General features: G+C 38.2%; 1 protein-coding gene across 1 annotated transcript in view; it reads left to right on the top strand.

The window, feature by feature from the left end:
• TRIM24 (tripartite motif containing 24) overlaps window positions 1–12,142 on the top strand; it is a 55,533-nt gene that overhangs the window by 21,504 nt on the left and 21,887 nt on the right. The window contains exons 2-4 of the mRNA XM_002191458.7: window positions 567–685; window positions 8,589–8,736; window positions 10,710–10,842. Of these exons, the coding sequence (XP_002191494.5) occupies window positions 567–685; window positions 8,589–8,736; window positions 10,710–10,842 (400 nt within the window). The remainder of the gene's footprint in view (window positions 1–566; window positions 686–8,588; window positions 8,737–10,709; window positions 10,843–12,142) is intronic.

Below are 12,142 nucleotides of genomic sequence, written 5' to 3'. Positions count from 1 at the left end.
ATTTATTCCTAAGTTTTTATTGCTTTCCCTTGCTTATTGTGAAGGTAGTCATGATATTAATACAGCTCAATTCTTCTTCTCTACAAGTCACCTCATTAAATTTGAGTGTTCTCTACATTTGTGTTCCCATGTGATATAGATCAAGGTTAGTCACGTCACATTGCTGGCATGTATGTGTGTGTGTATGTAATACCACTCAGTGTCTTTTATTAATATTCCACACTAATAAGTGTTTACTTTAATCTATTCTATAGCAACAAATTGTCAATGGGAATATGTTCCCTTTATAGTAAAATAATTATTTCTTTATAAGATTAAGGCAAACTCTTTACGGCATTGAAACAAGAAGGTGTTTGACCTTGGGTGATAGAATATGTCATCAGGGAAGAACAAGTAAAAGTAACTTCAGTGACAAATGAGAATTTGCTTTTTCTTGCTCATACTTTATTGACAGGAAAGTAGTGTAACATCCTTTCAAAAATATTTATCCTTGCAAGTTGTCTTTGAAGTTGTTTAATATATCTTAGTTTGTGCAAGCATAATCAGATTTTCTTTTCTCCCCCCAGTCAGTGTTATCCGCTGTCCAATTTGTGGTCAGGACTGTGCAGAGAGACACATCATAGATAACTTTTTTGTGAAGGATACCACAGAGGTTCCCAGTAGCACAGTAGAGAAATCAAATCAGGTAAGTGCATTAACATGTAATCAAGTTAACACCTTTTGGATGTGTGTGCATATCCGTGGCTTCTTGCTGTGTGGCCTTTTTGCACTTCATATGCAGACAGAACTTCAAGTACTTAGACATCACATGGGTAGCTACTCTAGAAAATTAGTTAAAATGTATGAAAATGCCTGTGAAGAAGGTGGTTATGTTACCCTACACTATTTTTAATTGTTGATATAAACTTGCATCTTAATATTAAAAGATGAAAGTAAGGAACAGGCATTAGATTGGGAATTTCTGTACATTGGACAGGGTACTTCAAGCACTCTTTGAAGCAAAGACCTGAAAACACCACACCAGGAGATCTAAATGGACTTTATCACATTACTGACAAAACATGTCATTAAATAGCTGGAGTCCTGTTGCCAAGGAAGAGGCTCAAAATGCTAACTGGGGAGGATGGGATATTGTATGGGTTTCTTGTCTGTTTTCCTTCTGTAGACTCTCTCTTTTCCTTTTGCAGTCAAGTAATAGCCATCTCATAAGAGTTGCTTATCTGGAAGAACAGTAATATTGGGGTTTTTTTTCTTATGATGTTTTTTTCAGGAGGCAAGTACCAGTTAGTGTGGAAGCAATACCAAACAAATGGTCACATCTGTGTAGGATCACAATTGAACAATCTCTGTTAGCAAAATATTGCATGTCTTCATTTTTAGCTGGTAAGGGAGTATCTCATGCATCTCTTTACTCATGGGCTTTTTATTAAACTCCAGGAAGTTATTGCAAATTATTCAGCCTCTTTGTATGTTGCTGCATTCTTCATAAGAATAGTACAGTAACGTTGCTATATCAATGTGTCTTGTATTCCAACTCATGCCCTGATATTTGGCTGGTGGTCTCCTTTTATTTTGAAAATTCCTCTTTTTCACTTTCCCATTTTAGGGGGAACTATATCATTGGCTCTTGAGCTGTTTGCTTCAGGGGCAGTGTCTTAGAAGTCATTTATTGTGCATTCTGCTCCTTTCAAGGCTTAGCTGGAATTTGTGCTTGCATGTGGGAACGGCCACATCCCTTGGGAAGAGATGACAGGAGCCAGTCAGGTTCATGATACCAACTCACTGGCTGTTGAGGGCAATAAGTGGTGTCATAATCTCTGAGCAAGAGAACTTGTGTCTTGCAAGCCATTAAACTGTTCAGATTTTAAGGAATTTTGAAACTGGTTTTCTGAGAAACGGTAGACCTTACCAGAAACTGAATTGTGAGTTGCTGGAAGTACAAGCTGTATTCTTGCAATGTAGGACTGTTTGAACTTGGGCTTCTTTTGGATTTGGCAAGGGGAAATGTTTGTTTTGTGTTTGTCCCCTGGGAATTGCAGGAAAATAGCTGAGTTTTGCAGATGGTTGTGAGATTTACACAGTTTCTCAATACTGTACCGGTAAGATTGACAAAATGAGTGGACCCTGCTGAAAATTCGATCACAACTTTGATAGTGACTTTAAAATTATGAAGAGAAGCAAGATAGCAAATGTTATGCAGAAGCAGTCCTAAATGTTTGGGTTTTTTTTTTTGAGAGGGTGTGGCTGTCCTATAGCCTCTGCTTAGTTATATAATAAGTCCTTGAATGTACTGCTTTGGGGAGTGGTGATAGAAATGGAATATTTTTTTCCCCTTGGGAGTAGTAACTATTTTTTTTTTAAGTCTCTGATCTCACCCTCATCCCTTACAATATTTTTTTGCTTCATGTGAAAGTTAAGTGGAGAATTCCATTCACTGAGTGGCGTGAGCAGATGTCAGGGAGGTTCTTGAAAGCATTTGTGTTTCCTTCAGATCCCTTCTAGATTTCACTCTTACTCTTCTATTCCATATTTGTTTCTCCCTGACACAAACCAGCAGGTTTGCACTTTGGAAGCGAGTCTGTTCTTCAGCTAAGGTCCTTGGCTGAACTCAGCACACTTTCTGTAGCAGCTGAAGGCAGGACCAGCAGACTTTGCTGAACCAGCAGAATAGGACATTCATGTGCTTTTTTTGCTAACTTGTATCTCAAAAAATGGAGCTAAACATTTTGTTAGATGCCTGCTGAGTGTGTGCCTTACCTCTTGGAAGTGAATGATGTGCCATTTTCTACATTTGAATAGATTTATTTTTGTATGACAATGAAGATTTTGTACATTCCTTTGTACCTTGATGTAAGAAAAAAGCTACACTGTCCTGTAAATGCCTCTGTTGTGGAACAGCAAAGTTAAATCAATAATAGTTAAACTGATTAGTGTACTGTCCAGGGGGGAGTATTATGAGGTTTAAGGATGATACAGCCTTCTAATCAGCCTGTCTTGTTTTGCCTTTGAAGGAGCAAAGAGAAATGAAAGAAAATTTGCCATTAGCATAGGCAACAGATCATAGAAATTAAAGTAGAAAAGATACTGACACTTGCAGGAAATACTGCATCAGAGATCATCCAAATTCTATCCAAAACTGCATCTATTTGATAGATTTTTTTTCTACTGAGATAGTTGATTTGTCTTCAATAGTTTTGCAGCTTTATTTGAAGGATTAACAAATTAGAATTGGAAGCAAGGCATGGGTTTTGTGCAAATATTGTTGTGGCTTAGAACCACCGGTCTGTATCTGTGATTAGCCTTATATGTGTGTTGGCAGGAAGAACTGTTTTATTTCAATCCAAAAGAGACTACAAAAGCCTTCTTGCAAATTAAATGTTTGATTCAAATTCAAAATGGTACTAATGCTAAAGCGATTTTTAGCATACTGAATTAAAACTGCAGGAGTGAATGGCATATCATGGAGCCCTGCATTGTGGGAAGAGAAGAATAATTGGAACCCATGAAAGTGCTGTCCATCTGTCTGTAATCATGTTTATCTTACCTGAGCCTGATTTGGGCAGTTCAGTGCACTACTGGCATAGCTGTGCTTTCTAGCAATTACTGCTGAAAACTTCAGGAGCACAAAAAGTGACCATGAAGAAAGTATAGAACTCAAACTCCCTAGTACATGTTCTACAAGAGCTTTCCTGAGTAGCATTAAAGGTTTTGTGCTGGCCATTGGCATAGGAAACCTTGCAAAAGAAAAGAAACTCATGGGAAATGGAGTTGAGATCTTCCTGAAAGTAATTGTTGTAGGCTGTGGGCAGCTAGGACATAAATACTTTGAAAGAGCAGATGCTTTATAATTGGGTTTTTTTTCACATTGTGATTTATTAAAAGGCTTGGTAAAATTATCAGCTTCCAAAGAGAAGTTTGAGGATAAAAATTAATTATATTTCATTCATAAGAATGAGGAGAAAGGGGCTTCCAACCTAAGAGATGTTGCTGAAGCAAGTTGCTAGATTTGCATAAGACTGAAGGGTAGACAAGTGAGGGAAATTTAGAGACTTGAGAAGAACGTGGCATATGCAAAGCCATGAAAATAAAAATGAGAGATGTGAGACTGATGCAAGAGCGAAGACCTTAGTGATAACATGGGTGTTGGTGCAGCACACTGAGCCTCTAATGCATTTTAGTCTAGGTTCTAATTCTCATAGCTTCTGTGTCCAAAACAGAATGTATGTAAAAATATTTTTAATGGTAAGAATAACTTTCTGTCTCTACCAGTCACTGACCTGAGAGTTTAATATATTGTACTAGGAATGAAGAATGGCTGGGTTTTATGTGAGATGCTGGGAATGTAGTAACAAAACAAGGCATCAGCTTAGATCTGATACAAGATCCAGATATTAGGAAAGTAAGTCTGCCATTATGAGGTGATTAATAAGGAGAATTTATAAAAATAAGTTTCTTTGTATGGTGCTTTGTATGTTTAAGCATAATAAACCATTATGTGTTTTATTATGCTTAAACAGCTTATAAAAGCTGTACCTGTGACCAAAACATCTCTGAAAGCTGGTGGTTTATGGAGGTGGGTAATAGACTCAGGAAGAGTCACAGGATGTTCTTGTATGCTTTGAAAAGATGGTGAATATTGATGGGATGGTGGGGTAAGAAGGATATATTGCTCAGATTTCATGGATCATATTTGGAATTATGTATAGTCTCTGTCTTCAGTGATTCCATATGTGCCAGGAGATAGTTGTGTAAGTATTAGCATCAGTGAGGTTTGGATCCAGTGGGGGAAAGCATTGCATCTAATTTACATTGGTGAGGTTTGGAGTTCACTGAATATTCATCTGGACTACTTTGCTCTCTTCTTTGAAACCTTTGCTTGATTATTTAATCTCTTTAATACTCAAAGTGTGTTTAATTGGAAGAGTGGTTACTCAATACAGGAGCTGAGAAGACAGGTCTATTACCTCAAGTCTTGCAAGCAAATGTGCTTTTTCTGCCATAAAAGCTTGTGTATTTTCTTAAAATAGTACTTACCTGCAACATGCTGAGTAATTTCTGCTTTCATTAAATTTGACTGAAGGCTGAATGAACACTTCCTGGGGTTATAAATACTAGAATTCATAACTGAATTAAATGTAATTACAACAAAAACTCAATAAAAAATAAATGTCTGTCTGACCAGAATAAAGGCTTATAGGTTAACTAGGGGAGTTTTCTTTGAAATCACTGAAACATTGCTTGTGTGAGTCAGAAAAATAAGAATGAGTTTTAGGTTTTGTAAATGCATAACAAATATTTGCAGTAATTATACTTCCATGTGCTTTAGCTGTATAGCTTACTCTAATAACTAGGAGTTCTAGCAAAACCCAACCTATATCTGAAAATGCATATTTCTAATCAGAAGTGGATGGGAGGAAATTTGATGCTACCTAGAAGGCATTGCTGTTTTGACAGCTTGAGTTCTGATGTCTGTGAAAAGCTTTAGAAATCTGTCTCATGTCCACTTGGTGGATTTGAAGAGTATAAAGATGGGATATATATTTTTGATGCTACAAAGGAGGAGTTGTGATTCTTTTGGCAGTACCTGATTATTGGTTATTGAATCACAATTTCATCTCAGTCCACAAGCAGTGTAAAAAACTCAACTAGAGCATATGGGAAAAAAATAGATTAAGCTCTTGGAATCTAGGGAGAATTAATGACTGCAAACATTGTTTGAACTTACCTAAATGTCCTGGCATGTTCATCTGCCTGATTTTGCTAAAGGTGATCTGGAAAGGCTGTTGTGGGGAGGTTGGTTGGTTGGTTTTGCTTTTAATTTGGTTTCTGCCTCTTTTTTAAGTCTTTGTTTTGCTTCTTTGACTTAGAGAATGCCTGATAGATTTTTTTTTTTGTTCTTTTTCTCTGCTTATTTTGGGTTTAGGGCTGGTTTTTTTTAACACTAGAAAACCAAACATCCAGTATGTTACTCTCCACTCTGACTTTTAAAAACTTTTAAAAACATGGGTGTTTGGAGGCACAGCTCAATCACACCTCTCTGGCCACAAGGTTGATGTCAAAACTCTGTTGTGCTGCCTATTCAGTTCACTCTCCAGTCAGCATTGCTGATGTAACTGAGCCTTGGGCTATGATGGTGTTATCAGTCCATGGTTTGCATCACAGTCTTGCAGAGGGTGGCACTGGCACAAAAAGGAGGGGACAACTGTCTAAAGAGAAAGGAGGTAGAGGATTTTTTCCTCCAAGAATTAAGAACAGTTTTAAATTTTTTTTTGTTTTGTTTTTCAAAATGTCATTGAATTTAATAACAAGCGTTAGTTTTAACCCCAGCTCGTAAGCAAGTACCATGCAGCCTTTTTTACTTCCCCCTTTTAGTTTATTTCCTCCCTGCTTCCCCACCTCCAGTGGGATGGGGAGGAGAATCAGGGGGAAAAAAAGAGATAAATCTGTAGGTTGAGCTAAGAACAGCTTCATAAATAAAAAAAAGTAATATTAAATAATTATAATAATAGTAGTAATGACAGAGAGGGAGGGAGGAATAAAGCCCAAGATGAACAAGTGATGCCAAATAAAATTTCTCACCACCCACTGACCGATGCCCAGCCTTTCCCTGAACAGAGATTGGTGCCTCCCACCCGACTCCCCAGAGCTCCTATGCTGAGCTTGATATTCTGCCGTAAGGAATATCCCTGTGGGAAGTTCAGGCCAGCTGTCCTGGTCACATTCCCTCCTTGTGCATGTGCTGACTGGCAGGGAGCATGGGAAGCTGAAAACTCCTTGAGTTTGTGTAAGCACTGCCTAACAAACTGATGTGCTGGTTGTTGCCATCAATGTTATTTTCGTACTAAATCTGGAACCACGGCACTGTGCCAGCTACTGAGGAAAACCCCCACTCTGTTCCCCCTGAAATCAAGACAGGAAGTAAAAAATTTCAATTTCCTGATTACAGTTCACTTCCTTTAATTGCTTTATTTCAATTTTCTAGACTTCTTTAATGATGTCCTGACTTTGGTATTTTTCACTAGACTACTGGTCTTGATAGAAATAAGAATTTTTTTTGTTAAGGGAAGAAGGGGAAGAAATAAAAAACAAAGGAGAAGTTAAATTTTTGAGATTATTTTGAAAAAGAAAACTTCTAGGTCTCATTTTTGTAAAGAAACAGAAAGAGGGGCACAAGCCCAATTTTTTCTCCTTCGCAGGTCACCTTTAATGAAAAGAAACTGCTTCAAACTCCAAGTGACAACAAGAGGGGTCAACAGCCCTTATGTTGTAACTTCATTTCTCAGAAGATAATTGCTTTGAGAGGTAACATGATCCAGAAAAATAAGCACAGCACTGGGTATTTGGAACTCATGTCGAAATTCCAGTTCTGTCAGTAACTTGCTATCTGGCCTAAGGCAAGTTTTGTGCTAATTTTCCTTTCTTTCCTGAAGGGGAAACTGGAACACAGTGCTATGTATATATTTTTTATCTGCATGAGATATAAATATTTCCTTCCTCTTTAACTTAATCTATATTTACCTTGTGTGGGTGCAGAAGTCGTTTGGTTGAGTTTTTTTAATCAAAGTGAAAACAAAACTAAAACCTAAAATTTTCTCCTTGTTGCTCCTGCGAGCAGAAATCTGTCACTGTGATCTGTAGGATGTAGCAGTCTTCAGAGACATTGAGCCTTTGGTTTGCAGCAGTGCTGAACATTGCCAGAAATGGGTGGTAGTTACCTAAACCAGCACTAGATGAGCATGTTCACTATTTTTTACTACCAAAACCCCACTGAAGGTAGGACCACAGAGGCATTGTAAAGGAGGGGTAAAAATGAAGTGACATTATGATTGTGTGAAATGGTGTTGTCCATCATTCAAAGTTTTAAACCTGATGTTCAGATTGTGGTACTGCAGCAGGTTTGTTCTTGTGTATTTACTCTGTGTAGAGAGGTTTAGGTCTGGTGACATGTTTGTTTTCCTTAATTTTTTTTTTTTCCTAGGTCTGTTGGGTGTAGTCCAAAGAGCCCCAGGAGTTAACAGGCCACAGTTTGAAAATTCTTGTGCATTGCTTGCAAATCTGTTTTGGGGTAGCGTTTTTGACAAACTTAACTGGAATACTGTCTTTAAGAGGTGATGCTAAGATTCTTGAGAAGAACCTTGCTGCTCACTATGGTGTGTTCTTCCTGAAACCAAGCAGGTGACTGGAAGCTAAAATTAAAGCTGCTGTGTGAACTGAGCGAGGCTTCTAAAATCAGAGAAGTGCTGCTTGTGTTCTGTCATTAGTAAATATTTCACAACAGCATCTTGTATACAGTAAACATTGTTTGGCTTCTAAGTGTGCAGGGAATGGCAGAAAGTAGTGGTCTGACTTTTATCATGTCAGGCAAAGATTTTAGGGTAATACTGACAAAATGACTAGTTTCTTTGAAAAGTCACATTCAGTTACTTCTGTGCTGTGATTTATAATGTTCCTGTACCTCAGGCAGTTTTCTGTTCTCATTTCACTGTTTTCAGAATACTATTAAACAGCACTGATGATGATGTATGAAGAATAACCTGTGTGTATAATTCCAAACTTATTTTAACCGTTACCTTTCTTCCTCTTGTCAGGTCTGCACAAGCTGTGAAGACAATGCAGAAGCTCATGGGTTTTGTGTGGAATGTGTAGAATGGTTGTGCAAGACCTGCATCAGGGCTCACCAGAGGGTTAAATTCACAAAAGATCATACTGTGAGGCAGAAAGAGGAAGTATCTCCAGGTAACATATTTATAATTTCACAAAGAATTTGTATCTGCATTGGAAAATTATGTTGGACCAACACACTTTTTAAAAAAAGTGGTAACTTGGAAGCTGGTGTTCCAACAGTTTTTTGTCTCAGATAAGCTGAATAGTGGTACGGGTTGTTGGTTTTTGTTTGTTTGTTTTGGTTTTGGTTTGTTTTTTTTGTTTTATTTTTATTTAACATGTTTTAAACCAATAAATACACATAGATTTTTATCTTCGACGTGGATTGATTGCAAATTATTGTCTAGACTTTGGAGATCAGCTGCAGAAAATATTTCTTTAGGCATTTGGCTTCTCTAGTTTTACTAGAGGTCTAACAAAAGGTTAATATGAACTTTATTGTTGTATACAGCAGGAAAAGGAGCACTAATAGATTATATATTTTTGGCATTCTGATAAAAAGCCAGCCAAAATTCATGTTTTAGCTAAGTATCTTTTGTGCTTGAAATATTTTGCCTTAGGGAAAGTATATTATGAATTGGAGCATTTTTCCTCAGTAGGATCTACAATAATTCAGGCTAGAAGGGACCCCAGGAGATCATCTAGTCCAGCCTCCTGCTTCAGGCATTCAGTTCTGAGTTCCAATTGCTCAGGGCTTTACCCCTTTGGGCCCTGGGAACCAGCAGTGGTGAATGTGGTGTACAGTACAGCCTCTCTGAGAAATCTTGACTACTCTATGGTAGAAAAGGTTGAATTTTTCTGTTCATTGAGAACCTCTTTTGTTTCATTTTTTCCCCCACTGTGTCTTGTCTTCTAGTGTCCTTGTAGGAGGATAATAAATGTTACAGGATGCTGACAAACATTCTACTGGTTCTAATACATCCATTGGACTTGCACGATTTTTCCTGTAAATACATAATTTTTAGCAATTGTTATCTATTATTTTAAATAAATGTATTAGAATAGATACTTATTTTCCCTCCACCCTATCTAGTACTGTGAGGTAATCTATTGCTCAAAGGCTGTCTTCCACCATTGTACTTTGAAGATATTCACTGTATTCTGTGTCCCACTTTCACACATGGTTAATCAAAAGTGAGTACTGAATGTACTTCCAAGAAAGGACAAAAGTGGGTAGAAGTGGCTGATGGACTGTTAGGCAGAGCAGGATTTGGTGGTAGGAGTGGTCTCAGTGCACTCAGGCCTCTTTGGGGAGGCAATTTTTTGGTGAGTTGGAGAGAATTTTGACCAGAGAATAGAGATCTGAAAATAACTTCTTCCAAGTGTTTGGAAAAGAGGTAAATGAATGGGTATGAAAACGAGACCTTATTGATCTTCAGTGAAGGACAGGCTGCAGTATGAAGCCAGTTTTCATTACAGGCTGCATAATCCTTATGAACTCAGTGTCCAATCTAACTCCTAGGAAATCAGGCTTTGTCAGTTAAATTGTTTAAGGAAACAGATTCCATTTCTATGATCTGCTGGTGTTTCCTGCACCCTTTGATATTTGCACGCTAGAAACTGAAGTGAGACTTCTCACACATTTAGAATGGGGTCCTGAAGGGAAGTTCACATCTCCTGGTTATTATATTCTGTATGTTCTACACTTTGAATGTCCATGTCTTGATATCCTCCAACCCCTTTCCACCGAGTCAGCTGAGAAAGAAGACAGAATTGAGTCAACCGCCTCCTCATCTCCATTTAAGAAAGGAGCTTGCTGTTTGTGCAATGTCTTTTGCAGCTGCAGCAGTACTGGCTACTCCTTTTGTAAATAGTTTTGTGAGGCCAGAAGAGATGATGTTAAAATAGGTGCTAGACATTTTCCATTAGAGAGGGTGCTAGCTCTATGCTTGAGCAAGAAGAGCAAGACATTGCAGTTTGAGCTTATGGCTGTTACAGTCTTGGTGAGTGACCTGATACACACTTGTACATCTAAGGAAAAGCAGGAGAATGCAAATCTTGAGCAAGTTCAGTTGACTGTACTAACATCTTCCTTTATTCAACAGAGGCAGTTGGTGTGACCAGTCAGCGACCAGTGTTCTGCCCTTACCACAAAAAGGAGCAGCTGAAGCTGTACTGTGAGACCTGTGACAAGCTGACCTGCCGAGACTGTCAGCTACTAGAGCACAAAGAGCACAGGTATCAAAGCACAGTGTATATTTTATCCATCTCATCTACGGGAGGGTAGTCTGAAGTAGATTCAGACTATCTGGTTCTAGCTGTATGGAACACAGTCAGGTAGAATAAAATTTTCTGCTCAGAAATGAAACTCACCAAAAAACAGAGATTGTATTGAAGCAATACGCGGAATAAATAAATAGACTCCACAACTCGAGGTAGTTATGAAGTGGGTATGTATGACAGCGCCCGGCACAAGTGAGATAACTCTCCGAAATCTTGTGCCCCGAGCTGAAGTTTGCCCCCCAATTTTATTCACAAAGGTGTTCCATATGCAATACATTACACAACTTTTCTATGCATATTCAACCCCTGGCCCCGCCTGTCTTCGCCTCTCATGCTAAATAGGTCCACGCCCTTCTGGGCATGCGTGGTTTTTTGTGGGGGCTTTTATGGGGGTCCCTGGTGGTCTTTGAGGCTTAAAACCATCATCTTCCTCTGCATTGAACTTTTGAACTCTTCTCCTCTGCGCTTGTGCTTTTGGTCCTTTGCTCTCTTATCTGGATAAGTCCATCATCCTTGACATGTTTGGAGACAGAGGGGCTTCCTTGTCGGAATTCTTTGCATTCCTGGTCTTTTCCGGTATTTGTCTTTTTGCAAGAAGCTTTAAAGATCTTTGTTTTCTTTCCTATGCCTTTTGTGCAGAGGTTTCTTAAAATTCAACACATGATTCTACAAACATGATACATTCATTTTTGCTATATTCATTTTTGATACATTAATTTTTGATACATTCATTTTGTTAGCTCAAGTGATCTCTGGAAAATCTTTCATTTCAGTATCCCAAAGAATGTGACTGATGAGAGTGTGTTACATTTAGAATAAAACCCTATTCTTCCAGTTGTTAATCTGGTGACTTAAGCACAAGACCTTTTCTACAGTCAAGTTATTTGGTCAGAATTTGTTGCTATGCAGCTCTTCAGAGAGTCCTTAGAAAACACAGGGGCTGTGTTATGCAACTGTACACTTATGTGTAATTTCTCCATTTGTCCTTCAACAAGATTATATAACAACATTACCAAACTGTTTTGGAATGGAGAAACATGGGAATTCTTTTTTCTGTGAAGAGCCCTTTCAGAAGAAGAGTTAACCTACAGTTTGGCTAATGCTGTACTTTGACAACACTAGAACTCTCAAATCTTCATGTTGCTATTCTTTGGTCATCTCTTACTGGTCACTGAAGCTGAAAAGCAGAATTACATACAACTTCTGAGTGCAAGGCAAAAATCTTGCTGGTTGACACATATAGTCATGTTTTGGG

The sequence above is a fragment of the Taeniopygia guttata genome, chromosome 1A (genome assembly GCF_048771995.1).
Source record: "Taeniopygia guttata chromosome 1A, bTaeGut7.mat, whole genome shotgun sequence".
NCBI lineage: Eukaryota > Metazoa > Chordata > Aves > Passeriformes > Estrildidae > Taeniopygia > Taeniopygia guttata.
Note: the sequence above shows the minus strand (reverse complement) of the source record. Positions and strands in the feature narration are given on the sequence as shown.